General features: G+C 40.1%; 1 protein-coding gene across 1 annotated transcript in view; it reads right to left on the bottom strand.

Moving 5' to 3' along the window:
* The window catches only part of MAPKAP1 (mitogen-activated protein kinase associated protein 1), a 67,140-nt gene extending 54,100 nt beyond the window's left edge, over positions 1–13,040 (bottom strand). Inside the window, exons 1-3 of the mRNA XM_026049284.1 lie at positions 12,733–13,040; positions 9,792–9,881; positions 5,839–5,987 (exon numbers count right to left, since the gene is read on the bottom strand). Coding sequence (XP_025905069.1) covers positions 5,839–5,987; positions 9,792–9,881; positions 12,733–12,988 — 495 coding nt within the window. The 5' untranslated portion in view covers positions 12,989–13,040. The remainder of the gene's footprint in view (positions 1–5,838; positions 5,988–9,791; positions 9,882–12,732) is intronic.
* Positions 13,041–15,282: the final 2,242 nt, after the last annotated feature.

Raw genomic sequence — 15,282 nt, 5'->3', positions numbered from 1 at the left:
GAGACCTCCAGGGCCAGCGGCAGCCCTGACCGCGCCGGGTCTGTGGGCCGCGCGGCCCTGCCTACGCGCACAGCAACGCAGAGCACCACATCCAGCCAGGGCACCTAGAGCAAGGACCAAAAGACCCAAGCAGAACACAGAAAAGGGACAACAAGATCACACGTGCTCCTGAGAAGTTAATCAACCCAGATCCACGTTAATCTAATCTGTGTAAGGCCAGAAAAAAACACTTTTTTCTGCAATTTTTATGCAAGTGAGATGCCTGGAATTGGGAGGTAAAATTCCTGACCTCAAACAGGCTGCTGACATTCAGCACTCCTACCTGCTACCCAGCCTAGCAGCGCAGCTGGAAGAGCAGCTTCCGAGCGGCCGCACTGCTTCTGCAAGGCAGGAGAGCGACCATGCCCAGAAGTCCCATGGCAGGTACTGCTCCGCAGGCGCAGGACGAGCTCCCACCGCACACGCGCTGAGGGGCTCCTCAGGTCACTGTTCCCAATGAACTCAAACAAGTTTTCTGTCAGTGCATCAAGTTACTGCTCAAAGTGAGTGCTCAGCATTCATTACAAGGTGCTTCCTTATCTCATTTCAAATGGCTTCTCTGTACAAAACAACAAAACACGTTCTGAAGTATTTTAATTAAGTAACAGTCAAGCTTAATGTATTTTAATCAATGTATGGAAACCCAAGTGCTGTTGTGTTCTCATTTCCATGCCACTATTTAATTGATCCCTCTGCGCGGGGCTTCTCTCTACCCAACAAAACCTACAGAACTGGCAGCGGAAGCAGTTAAGTGCACTGAGCAGGCACCACAATCATTACAGCCCTGACACAATAAAGAACAAACCAGGCATTCTTAACATAGGGGTGTTTTATTTAAATACAGCTCAGCTAGTAGCACGACTCATGCTAATCACACGTATTATGAAAGAAAATATATTTTAGAAAGTGGTAATTTTTAAGTTAAGAAATTTGAGCTAAACAAAAGCCTTTTTGGACTTAGCTCTTCATGCAGCCAATCTCATGATGCTGCACGCAGACATTATGAAAGCAGCTGCCATGGGCGATGCAGGTCCCGAGTGCTGACAGGGACGTAGCATTTCTGACTAGTACTTCATTCCTCAGGCTCTCCCAACTGCCTGTGAAATTCTGCCAGGCGTTGCAGGGGCCTGGAGGGGAAGCCTGACCCGACCGCAAGTTGGAGGCACTTCCAGAGGGAGCTCGGATCTGCCGGGCAGCCCCGAGGCGGGCAGCGGGAATGGGAAGGAGGSCAGAGCCCGCGGTGCCACCAGCGCCTTTCCTGAGGGGGTGCAGCCCAGAACGCCCCGGTCCTAGCMGGGGAGCTTCTCTGACCTTCTCCAGCCTGTGGAGCAGCCACTGCCCTGGTCCTCACGGGGCCGGCCGGCCACCCCAAGGAGGGGACACGGAGCCGCCTCCGCTGGGCACACAGCACAACAGGGCGCGAGAAGCAAGAGCGTGCCGAGCTGTACTGGGAAYGAAGACTAGAAGAAAAGCGGAAAGAAAGGATGCGTGTTATCATGAACTGGAGCACGCAGTCACAGAGCGAGCACGGGGACGCCGTGAGGCACCCAGCACCCGCAGAGCTGCGGCCCGCGAGGCTCCGGCTGCTCTCCCCGGGCAGGGACCGCAGCACCCCGCGCTGCGACCGACTGCAAYGCAAAGGGGTGGTAGGGATCAGGAGGATCCAAATCAGGACTGCTCAGACCCGACCTCATCTAAAACACATGATTTTCTAAGGGCTGCAGTGGAATGGGTGAGTAGCAACTTACAGAATAGGAAGATAAACCCACCTAAATGCCTAAAAATAAAAACAAAACACTGGAAATATGTTTAGGATTCAGATGCAAAAAATATCTACTCAGCCTAAGGGCAAAATATTTTAAATTAAAAAAGAAATCCACACAGATTTTAATCCTGGATTAACTATTTTAGAATTCTTCATATTAATCATAGCAGCATTGCTTCTTTCATAAGTTCTTTATCGACTTTCTTTGAGTAAAGCTATTTAATACTGGAGATTGTGCAAAACATTTGTTCATGATTATCCAGACGCACACTGGAACAAGACTGCAACAAGAGCAGCATGCAAAAATGTATTTAAGGACTATCATCCCAAAATGCTGCTAAAAGCTATTAACCAGTACGTGTTAATTGCCACAGCATTCATATTAATTTTCACTTCAGGCCCGACATTGTGGAATATTTCCCCTGATACATTTTAAACAAAGTTTAATTTAAGGAACTGCTTCTATCAACACTTATGAAAATTAACAGTCAAGCAATTAGCACTCATGAATTATCCCTTCCCCCACACTTTCTCCAGCATTATTGTTAAATCAGTTGCTAAAAAGAGAAATTGTTGGATGTAAACTAACAAAATTGGCCACAAAAAAAAATGTGATGCAGCAAAGTTACCATTCCTTGTAAGASAATTTTTAGCATCTGCACAGTCAAAAAATCACATTAACCTACTTTAAATTATCTCTACTAATCAAGTGAATGCACAAGGCCCCACTGAAAACCTTGGAGATTTCCTTAAATCTTGATTTTCAATTTCTAATTATGAAAATAGGAACAAAAACATCCCGAGAAGACAAGTGATCTGGCTGGGCTCTGGAAACGGCTTTTGGCCTTGCGCACCAAGCGCGCTCTAGCTCTGCCCAATCCCGCCTTTCTTCATTCTGAATGTKGTTTTCCAAAGGTCATCTCTGAATGACTATTTTCAGCCAATTTTCTTCCTCTGCTTACATGAGGAAGACAAGTAGCTTACCACGAGGAATGAGCAGTTGCCAAAACCTTTTTCAGGAACAAGCACATCTTGCAGATCAACTGTGCCGCTGCAGGGCACCGACCCCTCCTTGGCTCTGTGGTACTTGACCACGACTTTTAAACCTGCCAGCTCAGGTCCATCAGGTCAGTTTTATTTCCCAGTCTTACCAACAACCAACAATAAACCCTCAAAATAGGATTTTTCAGACCTGGTAAGCAGAAGTGAATGTAAACCTATCTATAAAATGTATTCCAAGATAATATAATTGCTAGGCAGATGAAAGAAAATCAATTTGGCCACTAATTCATTAGGCTTTCAAATAATTTTCCATACAAATGACAACAGGACTAATCACAAATAAAAAGTCTTCTTTTGATACAGTATCTTCAGCAAGAGTTTCCAAGATGTTATTAGCCAAGATGTACAACCTTCCTATAAAAGATGGAAATAGCTATGRGCAAAGCTATCCCTGAAGCTATTTTAAGGAAAAGCTTAATCACACAGACAACATTAGTCATTAAGCACAAGTCTTCTAGGGGTTTAAACAATGGTAGTTTTACAACACGCATGAAAGCGAAAAGCATCGCTAAATTCGGGAGCTCTTCAGAATGCATCCACTGTACCTGCATTTCACAAGCCATATTCTCTACTTTTTTTGATAATTAATGAACTGATCAGAACAGGAAGAAATTAGAGCACTTTAAAATTTTATTATTTCATAAAATTGTAGAAGTGGTCATGAAAATGACACTAAATCTGGCAAAAAAACACCTGAAAGATRTAAGCTTTTCGGAAACTGGCTTGGCTGGCATTACAGCATGCAATGCTTTCTTATTTTTAACTGATGAGCTTAAAACAATACATCAAAAACTGGGGTGAATAAAAGGCTCTCTCATTCCAGGTCAGCTAGGAACCGCGCTGGCCGTAAGTGAGGAAGAGTGGGAACACAGTGAGGATGAGTTCGCACGTGGGACACAACGCTTGGGAAGAGCGAGGAAAGGGCTTTCCTGGCGCTCCATCAGCGAGCCACGAAACAAGCGTCACTCAACCGTCTGAGAACCTGTGTTACAATTCTTAAATATATATAGAACCAAAGCCTTGGTATAATTGCTCAGATTTCAGAGAGACACGGGATCCCTTGAGTAAATACATAATTAAGGGCTTCTTTTATTCTTTCCAAGACATGGTTAATTAGGCCCCTAGCCCCTCCTTATCCCTCCGCCTCTCCCCAATTATGGACCATTTCCCCCAGAGACACRGGGCTCTTAATTATGTAAATAAGTCATGCACTATTTCCAGAAAAAGATTGTATTTATGTGAAAAATACCGCTCACCTCTTATCAACAAAGAAATACAAGAGCTCGACAATATTGTGACAACTACAATATTTCATTATTCATGGATTTCCATTTTACATTTTTGTCTGAAAAAATACAACAAATTTGAGGTACATAAAACTACTCACTACTAAACTATAACATTTATTCTATAGATCGGTGAGCAGGTATTTAAAATCTAGGCTATACATCTAGGAGCCTAGAGAGTAAGTTTTATAGCCACACTGACAAACTTACAACAATATTTTTCATATTACTTTGGTAAATAATGTAGTCTGATTATACCCTAACAAAATGCCAGTTTAATTATTTTGTAGAGTTAGTTGAACAGGTATTTTGATTTCTAAATCACATTAGTGTTGATTCATATCCTACCCCACAAATCTCAAAGTTGTCAGTGAATAACATACCGGTATATTTCATTAAAATCTGAAGTYAATACATACATTACAATTTCCTTCAAATGGAACAAACACCTGCTAAAAGCATCAGACTTGGAAACATGCAAATTAAGATGTATGAGTTTTAGTAGACTGTAATGAGCCAACACAGCACGGTAAAAAGCATTTTGGATTATAAAAGCAGGAAGGAACCACCCTAAAGTTTCTCAAAAGCTAAGAAAAATTCTAACYGGAAACCCAAATCATGCTCAGATACTACAGCTACAAAACCTGGATACCACTGAATTAAAATATCTTTCTCTTATAAATATTATTTCCCCTACATGTGACTGCTGGAAGTACATCTGAATATTTGCAAAGCTCAAATTTCATTACACAACAGCAAGGAACAGGTTTGCTCGGAGGGCACCACAGTGTTGTCGGCACCAAAGTATTGCAGTCATTTATTAATGAGGCCTGAGATTCTCAAACAACTAGTRCTAATTCCTGCATACTACTAAGTATACAATAAAAAAAGAGGCAGCTTGTGCTATGTGGACTTCAGGGTCTAAAAGCTACCAACTCATAAATATTTAGAATATTTTTAGATGTTCTAGTGGAATTACATATCTCACTTTCCACTTTAAGAATACTTAACAGAATATGAAATTCTTCCATCAGAATGGTAATGAAGCTCAAACCTGATCCTCCCACAGGAGACTCTCAAACCAGCCCAGCAGAAAGCAGAACTGTGCAGTGTTTATAATTGTTGCAGAACAACATGACACTGATTCATCACGCTACTGTTTAGATTTGAGTTTCGAGAGTCTATGGGAAAAAAGGCAAYGATACAGAGTAACTGGTACAAGTTACAAGGAGAGATAACTAGCGGCAATTCCGAGTACTATCAAGAGAAAATGAATGCAGTCAAAAACATTTAACCCCTCAGGTTTGCAGTGAACCTCCTCTACCTAAAAGAGTACCTACACAGTGCTACATTCAGTATAATGACGCAGAAGTAGTAATGTCCAGTGAGAACGGATGAGATTTTAAACTGTGCCGCCTGCTAGGTAGCTATAAAGCAAAGCTGGATAAATAAAGAGACTATTYGGTTTAAAAAAAAAAGGATGCGCTCATTTCTCCCGAACCTGGAACCATTATATTTAAGACTAAGAGAAGCATGATTCTAGATAACTATGTCCAAATAGTCGACGGGCTGATATAAAGTCTAACTAAAGCTTAAAAAAAAAATGTACATGAGAACTGCTATCAGTCAATCACCTTCAGGTCAGGGACCACCTGGATGTAAGAAGAATGTACGTGGTTCACTTACCTTGCCATCAAATTTTGAGTACTCATTGAACGGGTTATTCAGCTGTAGTGGACACTGTTCAAGACGCACAGACAGTATCGACGGCTTCCCAGAACACGGAGATTTTACTCGGAAGTTCTTTTTTTCAAATAGTGAGCTCAGCTCCTCTGCTGCAATTCAGAAAAGAAATGAAGTGTATTTGCATTATGAGATATACAGAAGTTGTAAAGCTGTTCTTTATCACAGAAAGATTACAGTTTATAAGAGAGATAAAAATAAATACATAAAACAGCAAATGCTTTAGCAGAATCTACTATCACTGTGTTTAATAGACCACGAGTAAGAAAACAGCAAGTCTGAATGATGCTACTGTCTCAACATAGACAATGAAGCATCTTTAGCCATGCAGAGAGCTGGAACTCAGCACTGCAAGATGCACCTGAGGCAAGATCACATCGAGTTACAGAAAKAAAACTAGGCACTTCTGGTCTTTCTGCTTGCCTTTTTATAAATAAATTCCAGGCAAAAGAACAGATGTCACTTTTTCATCACGCAATAGCATCTCAACCCGAGCTTTCAACACACACTTAAAGCATAGCACATACTACACTACTCCATTATTCTACTATACAGACACTGTGCTGGCAACAAGCAGGCTAGGAACTACATCTGATCAGAAAAGTGATTCCTTTGGGTCTTCCTTCTCRGACTGGACACAGTCTTCTTTTAAAAATGCATCAAGCCTGAAAGCACTGTTGCTGACAAATATACTAGACAAGAAAAAACCTTCCTAAAAGCAAAATGCGTAACAGTCAACGAGGAGTTTGTGGGGCCTGTGAAGCCCTGTAAGCCTCTGTCCTAAAGCTCTTTTAACATGATGAGATTGCACAGGTGAATTGAGCAGTGTACAGGCACACTGTACAAAAAAACATGGATGTTGCAAAACCAGGACAGAGCCTGCAGTGTTTTAGCCTACTAGCACCAAGAGGTCTCACGTGCAAGGAACTGTGAGGGAATCTGGACAGGCGTGCTCCACATGGGCTGCAGGAGGGCCCGCGCTGGGCTCCATCCATCACCATTCCGCACGTTCCTGCACGGCACCCACACCCTCAGGCGCACGTGTTGCTCCTCCAGGAAAACCGAACAGCCCCTAGGGCTGACTGACCAGAGACCTCATCTTCAGGGAGCTCATGCATTTTCTAAACTGGGAAATTAAAATTCTAACTAGTCAAAAAAAAAAAAAAAAAAAAAATCACTTTATTTTTGGCCACCAGTTTGCCTGAAAATTCAGACACTTGACAAAAGTGCCAAACACACTTAATAAGAGAAATGCAGTCTTGTGAGAGGCTGAGAAGTTTCGAGTTCTTTTTCTTAACTGTGGCAACAAAACTCCCATTAGCTATTCTGTTTGTGTATCAAGCTTGTCCATTTTTTTTTTTTTTTTAAATCTCCATTATAATTATGCTAGAATATTATCCTGAACTAGGGTACTTTGCACCTTGGAGTTCAATGTAATGATATTACTGGTTCAGAAAACCAACCAACCAACAAATTTTTCTCACTGTTTTCTCCCTAGGGAAACACTGAGATGATTTGTTTCTTATTTCCTTTGATGGGAGGTGCAGAAAGATTTCAGGAATTCCTCATTCAGAAGTGCTTGTGTTTTTACACTGAATGAGTTTTAACTGCACAATCTCTAACTTTTAACTCAAATGAAGCACCATCATTATCCTGCATCATTTTCCATTATTGTGGCATTGTTATATCTGTAAGTTACTGTATATAAGCTGAAGTCCAAAATTTTTGGAAGACTTTCTTTAATACATTGTTAATTTACAATTTTACGTACTCACCCAAAGTTGCTCCCTCTGACCCTGCTCGCTGCYACCACTATCTTTCAAAGTCACCCCATGACAAGGCAAACAGCTTGCCTAATGACTGTGGGCAAGCAAACGCTGAGCAGAAAACATTCCTCATTTTTTCTCATTACCATACACAGAATTACTCCCCTCTCACTTCCCCTTATCCYAGTGCTCTCACGAGCTGCAGCTGCCAACTTCTCCCTGCAAACGCTGGCTAGCCTGATACAGCACCTCCACCTGAATAACACCTCTCAAAATTAATTCCATCTAATGCTAGGTGAGAGGAAAAAGAGCAGAAGCTCTGTGGAATTCCACAGGACACCCAAGCTTAAGAATAAGGCTTAGGTTATACTTYATATTTTGTTTTTAATAATGTCTATTGAACTAAACATTAAGAAGAGAGTAAGTCCGGGTTAATGACCAACACTATACGGGCAGTCAGGAGAGACGTTCACGTGAAGGACAGAAAACAGGCACGGGATGTCTGCAGCTCTCCGTGGAGCTGGCGGTTCGTGCACTGCTGCCCCCGTCCACAGCAGCACCAGTGGGCAGGACAGAAACAGTCAGCGGCCAAAGGCCTCAACCTGACCCGTGAATTTGCTCTGCAGCAGGGAGGGACAGCTCTGGTCACTGCAACCGCAGCGGCAAACTCAAAGCCAGCACATTCTTGGGGACTGACACCTCCTTTATTGCTGTTTGACAGATTAGGTCTGTCCCCAAGCAGCACATAAAAGGAACTAAATGTCATGGTGCCAAGCAGCCCATAGGAATAAGAAAACAAATAGCATAGATATGACAGGAAACTGAAATTCAAGTGTAATTTAATATAAAAATATATATGTAGTTAGGGATAAGAAAGGAGAATTACACCTTACAATGGCCAAATTCTAAAAATCATCACACAAAAAGAGTTGGAGATTATAGTGGATTAAACTTTAGAACCTACACCAGTGCTCACAGACACAGAAAAGCAAAACATTGCAGAATGCATAAACGGAGGTATCAAACATATGCTGAACACTGTAGTGGGGATTAGTGCAACCGTGTTGCTCATGTGAGCAGCTTTATTCACACTCAGAAAAAGATATTACAGAACTGGAGAGAGTTCTGCAAAGGACAGCCAGGAAGATACAAGGATTTAGGCAAAAAGGAGATTACATGGAGACCTCATTAAGATATACACACATTTTGAAAGAAGTAGGCATGACAGACCATACAAAGATTTCAATGTGTGTTACATACAAGTGAGAATGATACGAGCTTGAGCTGTGAAATAAGAGAATTGGGATAGAATTTTCATTTCATATATTATAATTTAAGCTATGTAGCACATCCAGTCAGAAATGGTTAATTACACAATTTTAAAAAAGGCATAYTCACTTGAGAAATTGGCGATACGAGTACAAGACACGGTTAAGCTAAGGGAGCATTTATCATGCTTCTGTTAAAGGAGATCTTACATATACATCATATCTTAAATTCCCCCCATCCAGATAAGAATCTTCTTTAAAAAATAATAACAAAAAAAGATTATAGTCTGTATACCAGATGCTACTGGAAACTGCTTGAAAACACTAACTTGCATGGACATAATGATTCTACATTTTGAATGTAGACACTTGCCCATCACCTGCCAATATAGCAAGGAGACAACCAAGTCCTATTGCTTGACTGCTCCTTAAATATTTCACAATAACACTGAAAACTTTATCTGCATTTCTTATTTTGATTATGAAAATCTTAAAAAATGAATAATGATGCCCAAGCTGAGAAAATCCACATACACTGCATTAATAAATTACACTGCAAAAAAGTAAAGCAGTTACTCTAATGAGTTCAGACCAAACTAAACATTTTATCTGCATTTTGCCTTTACCAGTAAGTTAGAACGTCCTTGCCAGAGCTGGAAATGAATGGGAGGCTTCTGGCTATCACCCACCACCCCAATAAAGCACCAAGGAACCACGCAACTGGGGTATGGAAAACAAATACAATAATTAGTATTTTCTATGTGCTAGAGTTCAAGTGAGAATTAAAAATGGAAAATGCTATAATCTAATATCTAAAGCAGAAATAAACAGAGTAGGAAAATGGAAGATCTTTTCTTTTTACCTGAGTAAGAAGTATTTCTGTCTTTCCACTGAACATTTTTGCATTTTATTTGATTTTGTCTCTCTTTCCGCAGACGTTCTAGTCTCTGAGCTTGAAAAGAAATATTACAACTATAAGTTTGTCAATGAAAGTTTACTATAAACAAAGACATAATTAACTACCTTTATATGAATAAAGATGTTTTATACTGCATATGTAGGGGAAAAAAGTCATAAAATTTTAAAGGTGGCACCCCTGAAAAGCAAATACCAACAAAAACATGAAAATGTTCTTGATTTATAATTGAAATTAGAGGATATAAAACATTAATAGAGATCATAAAGATAGTATTAACATGGAAGAGAATAATAAAATGTGAAAACTTCCGTGATTAATATGACATTTCATTATATAAATCATTAATAACGGTCTTAAAGGAATTTTAATGCACAAATGAACTGAAGTGAATATTACATTACAGGAATAAAATTACTGTTATGAATTACTCTACCCGTTTCAAAAATTAAAGATAAATGAACTCAGACTAGACTATTAAAGTTTTAAATATAAAATCCTTTATCTAAAAATCATGAAAATTATAAAATGTCAAAGCTATATAAATTAGCATAGCTTTTTCTTCAGTGTGCTGAAACAGTTTATAGGTAGTAAAATRAATGATTTGTATCTTCACAACATTAGTCAAATATTAAAATGAATATAACATTTTTTACATATATTTTGACTCAATCTTCAAAATACGTTTTGAAAAAAAAAATGCCTTAAACAGCTAAAATATCAAACAACTTACAGACCAAGGGTCCCGATGATACCTTAAATTCTCTCTTTGTTAACAGATCTCTCTCAGGAGACTGGCAAATACCCACCCTGGTGGAAGCTACCCACAAACATGACCACCAGGAATAAGCAGATGCTTTATTGCACTGGTTAAAATAAGAAAGCAGGTTAGACTAGAAAGTCTGACTAATAACGTTGATCACTGAGAAAACAATTTGCTGGATATTTCTGCAATTTTGATGTACTGAGACCATTCACTAACATGAGTTTTTAGAAGAGACTCTAAAATGCTAAATTATTAGCTGATAGCAGGTAGTTTAAGGTAGATACAAATACTAGCAGGTAGTTTAAGGTAGATACAAATAGGGGCCTCATTTCATAACTCGTTTACATCAGCATGAGGCCAGGGCCTAAATATCTGTGTGTTTTACCCTCTGTGAGGGGAAAAAAAAATAAAGAGAAGGGCAGTGTCTCCCTTTTTGCCATCTTATCAGTAGTGATTATCCGTACCTATTAGGAGTCAGAATTACTTAAGATTCCTTCTCACAAGCATATTAATTTTAAAGCTATGTCAAAAATGTCGCTGCCCACATGTAACTCATTTCATTAAATATTAGCAAGCAGCTGAGCTTTTGTTTCTTGTCACTTGGACTGGGAAGGAGCCTTTGCTTCTTGCCAYGGACGCAGCTCTGGGCAGCGGCTGCTCCGCCACGGGTGCCCGGCGCCGTGGGTCGTCCCCAAGCGGGTCCACTCACTGCAGCCCTTCCCAGTCGGGGCACAACCCGGACAACAGAAAGCAAGTAAATTCTTATTCAAATCTGCACACCCACACAAGGGACAACTCATACTCGTATGGTCTCTACAGTGACATGGTCTCTACAGTGACAGTATGGTCTCTACATTTCGACAGAAATAATGGCACATTATTTCTACAACGTATCAAACAAGTATGATGCTGGTAAAGTACTTTACTACAAATTAGCTTTGCACAAGATAATTTTTAACTATCTTCCACCCCGAAGCAACAGTAAAAGACAACACAAAACACAAATTATTTTATTTAGCAGGTTATAAAAACAGAGAATAAAGAAGACCTTATATATTAAGAAGAACAGCCCAAGTTATAGAATGTACTAAGCATACTTAACCTCATACTGAGGTTAATGAATGCACTTTAAAATGCTTACTTGTAAGAGTAGAYGTTTTTTGTGCCAAACAATCCTGATTTAAAATGTTTCTGCACTGTTAAAACTCAGTGATACCTATTACAATAGCAGATTTTTTTTTTCAATAGAAATGCAGTATCTAGAGCCATGTGTGGCCCACTACTTACCATATCTTTAATTGGTTTCAGCGTACTAGGTTCCAAATCTATATATTCAGCTCATTTCCAAAGATAACTCTCTTTATTAAAACATCAGTGCCTTGCGATTTCTATAACTTTGACAACATTTCATTTGTAAAAGATATCTCAAGGTATTTAATGAAGCATTTTACTAGTTAGGCAGAACACAGATTTTTTTTCTGAGCTCTAGGTGGTGTTATAATACCTGCAGAAATAATTCGAAATATACGTACACACACACACACAGAGTAACAAGAAAAAAAAGAGCAGTATTGACTACACCTCATCAGTCTTCTTACATATATATATTATATATTCCAGATTCTTTTATTCATTTCTAGCTAGTATTTCCTTAAATGTAAGATTTCAGAAGACAAGGTAAAGACTGGTCATTTGCTTCATCAGCTGATAAACTTAATTCTTCCTTTTTATAAAAAACTGATTAGATGTATCAATAGATGGATATTCCTTAGAAAACACTTATTGTTTCTGGACCTATTGTCCAGAAATTAATAATTCTCTAGATATTAACAACACAAATAACAAAGCTGATCACATATTTTTGACTAAGCAAATTTCATTACGAAAAAGTTGAAGTTGTAAAGACAAAGTTCCTGTATAGATGATTTAAATAACACAACAGTTGAAATTGATTTTACAGCACATTAAAGCCACAGGTCCTTCTATAAGAAAAAAGGGTGCCCGTGTTACACACAAAAAACATGTCAGGTGTTTCACCTGCTCTGATTGCGCTATGCAAACTGGTTTATTAGCAACTGAATTTAARAAGTTATTAGTGTTTTTGCTGCAAGTTTCATTTACCTGTGTTTGATCGTCTTCTAATTCCAAAGTCCCAGCTTGAGGTAATATCGACTGATTGGGAATAGATATAGCCCTGAGTCTCACCATTGCTTCCCTGTGTTTCTGAACTGTCCCCATATGTTGATGAGGGATTAAACTTCTCTAGGTCAACATCATGATCTATGAGGACCATTTCGCACATCCCTGTATCATCGCTGGTCACATGTGACTGCCGAATATGAGCAAGGATAATTGTTGGGTTGTCCAGGAAAGCCATCCTGCCCACGAGCACGCCGCTCCGCTATACTATCTTCTCTCCATCTTGTTCCATGGATGTATGTACCTAGAAACAGAAGGTAYATAGCATTTTACCAAAACAAATAAAGCAAGCCCCCTAAACAAACAATACAATCAAAGAACATACAAAATAAAATATTTTGGCTKGACAAAACTTAACTGATTCAGTTCTGTACACMGAATTACTTAAATTCAGCTCCATTTTACTTAGGTTGGATGGCCCCTGTTCAACTCACTTCAAGAACAGTGGTTCTGAAGGACAGTTTGAAGTTCCCAATTCCAAAAGCATCTGTGGGCAGCAGGAGAGCCAGGGCCTCCCTGCACCAGGGACCTGCTCGGGCAGCTCCAAGCGACTGTGAAACCTGGGCAAGAGGGAGGCTGGGGRGCTTTAAACCAATGTTCACAGACAGGTACAAGACTAGAAATAGACTTCACGTGTTCCAAATCCCCACTGCTTTCCTAATCATCTCCAAATCTGAGGCAAATATATATATATACACACACACACACACCAGCTGTAGAAACAAATGCATTCAGTATTTTGAACAAAGACCAGTAACAAAAAGCCCGATCACTTTCCTATCACTGCTGTCTGCAGAACTTCCCTAGGCAAAAAGAAAACACCAAAGCAGAAAGAATGGTTTTAYACCCGACAAAGGGCTCTCCCATGAAAACCTGGTAAAAGCAGTGGGCTTTTCCTGACAGATTTTAGAGAACAAAGTGAAAAGAAGCATCAGACTTGTTTGGGTCTTGCTTGTTTGGGAACAGCAAGCACATTCATCATTTCCCAGCACACCTCTGAGGAAAAAGGTGTATCAACACACAGAGGTTCGCTGAGCAGCTCCTGCATTTACATAGTTAAAAGCAAAAGTAATACTTATTTGGACACTCATCTAATGGTAACAAAAGCAAAATTGTGGCTTTGCTGAAAGCCTCCTGCTCGGTCTCAGCTGCAACTCACCCCATGAGTGCCCTCCCCACTGGCRAACACCAGCATCCAATAACCAGAACAGGCAATAAACGGATGTTACATCCTCCAGCATTTTAGGCTTTGTTGCAGACATTGCCCCAAGTATTTCTTTTATGAGAGCTTGTGTCTTTTTTGYTTTTTAAAATACCAGACATTCAAATATACTAAAACAAAAGAGCAGACAGAGCAGCAAGAAGGAACAGAAGACTGATGGAGAAAGTGGTCATGCTGCTTATTACTAACATGCTATTGCTGGCACACATGGTAATAACTTATGCTACTAGCTAACACTGGCCATCAACATCCAAACCCCGATTGCACAGGCCCTGAGCAAGCTGCTCTGGTGGACCCTGCCTGGCGCAGSGGCTGCGCTAGATCTCCAAGGGTGCCCTCACGACGAAGGAGGCCACCATCCGAGCTCCATTTCCCAGTTATCCTCATCGCAGGAGGCAGCCTGCTCTCCCTTAGGGATTTCTCACCAGGCTCAAATCACGGTCATAAGGCAGCCCTCCCACTACAAGGAAACTTCTTGCTGTAATTTACCTGTTAAGGGTCTTTAGACAGTAACAGCCTGACCAGCGTCATCTCAATTCAAACATATACACTCAATTAGGGCTCAAGCACGGATATTTCAAACAGAAATTGCTTTGAGCTTGCACTCCGAGGATGCTCTTTAAAGTATTTACACCTCACTCAGTATTACAAAAAGGCCACGCTCACCTGCAACAGCGAGAGCTCGGTTAAATAAGCAACAGCCTCAGGCTTCTGAAAGGTCTGCAAACTCCCAATCAAAAATTACTGCTGGCCCATCAATGTGTCATATAAATGTTGGCATGTTAATTGTGTATTTATAAGATTGTTAATGGTTAGTTAATTTACCTCCCACACTATTATTGTACTTGAAATGATTTAATGTCTGCTATGGGAGTTAACAACATGTAACAGCAGATGCGAGATTTTTACCTTTATGCTCTGCACCCCGACTTCATGTTATTAGCAGTTGGTGTGCTGAATTGCCAAAGCTTCTTTACAATTTTACAATGTAAACACTTCTCCCCTAAATTCTATAATGCCAACTCGCTCCCCCACCTCAAATCACATACAAAAATTCAGTCCAGGGTTTTATGCCAGRTTTCAGGACTACCTACACAATTCCAAATGGCTCCTCCTTTTGATAAAGGTGACCCAGATCTGGTCTGAAGCACACTGACAAACTCTGAATCAAAGCTCAGTTTTACAAAACTTTCATGAATACGTTTTACCCCTTGGTGTCATCAATATCAGCAAAACTTCAGGCAAGGATC

This window comes from Nothoprocta perdicaria, unplaced genomic scaffold (genome assembly GCF_003342845.1).
Source record: "Nothoprocta perdicaria isolate Ctin4 unplaced genomic scaffold, notPer1 scaffold_6, whole genome shotgun sequence".
Classification (NCBI taxonomy): Eukaryota; Metazoa; Chordata; class Aves; order Tinamiformes; family Tinamidae; genus Nothoprocta; species Nothoprocta perdicaria.
Note: the sequence above shows the minus strand (reverse complement) of the source record. Positions and strands in the feature narration are given on the sequence as shown.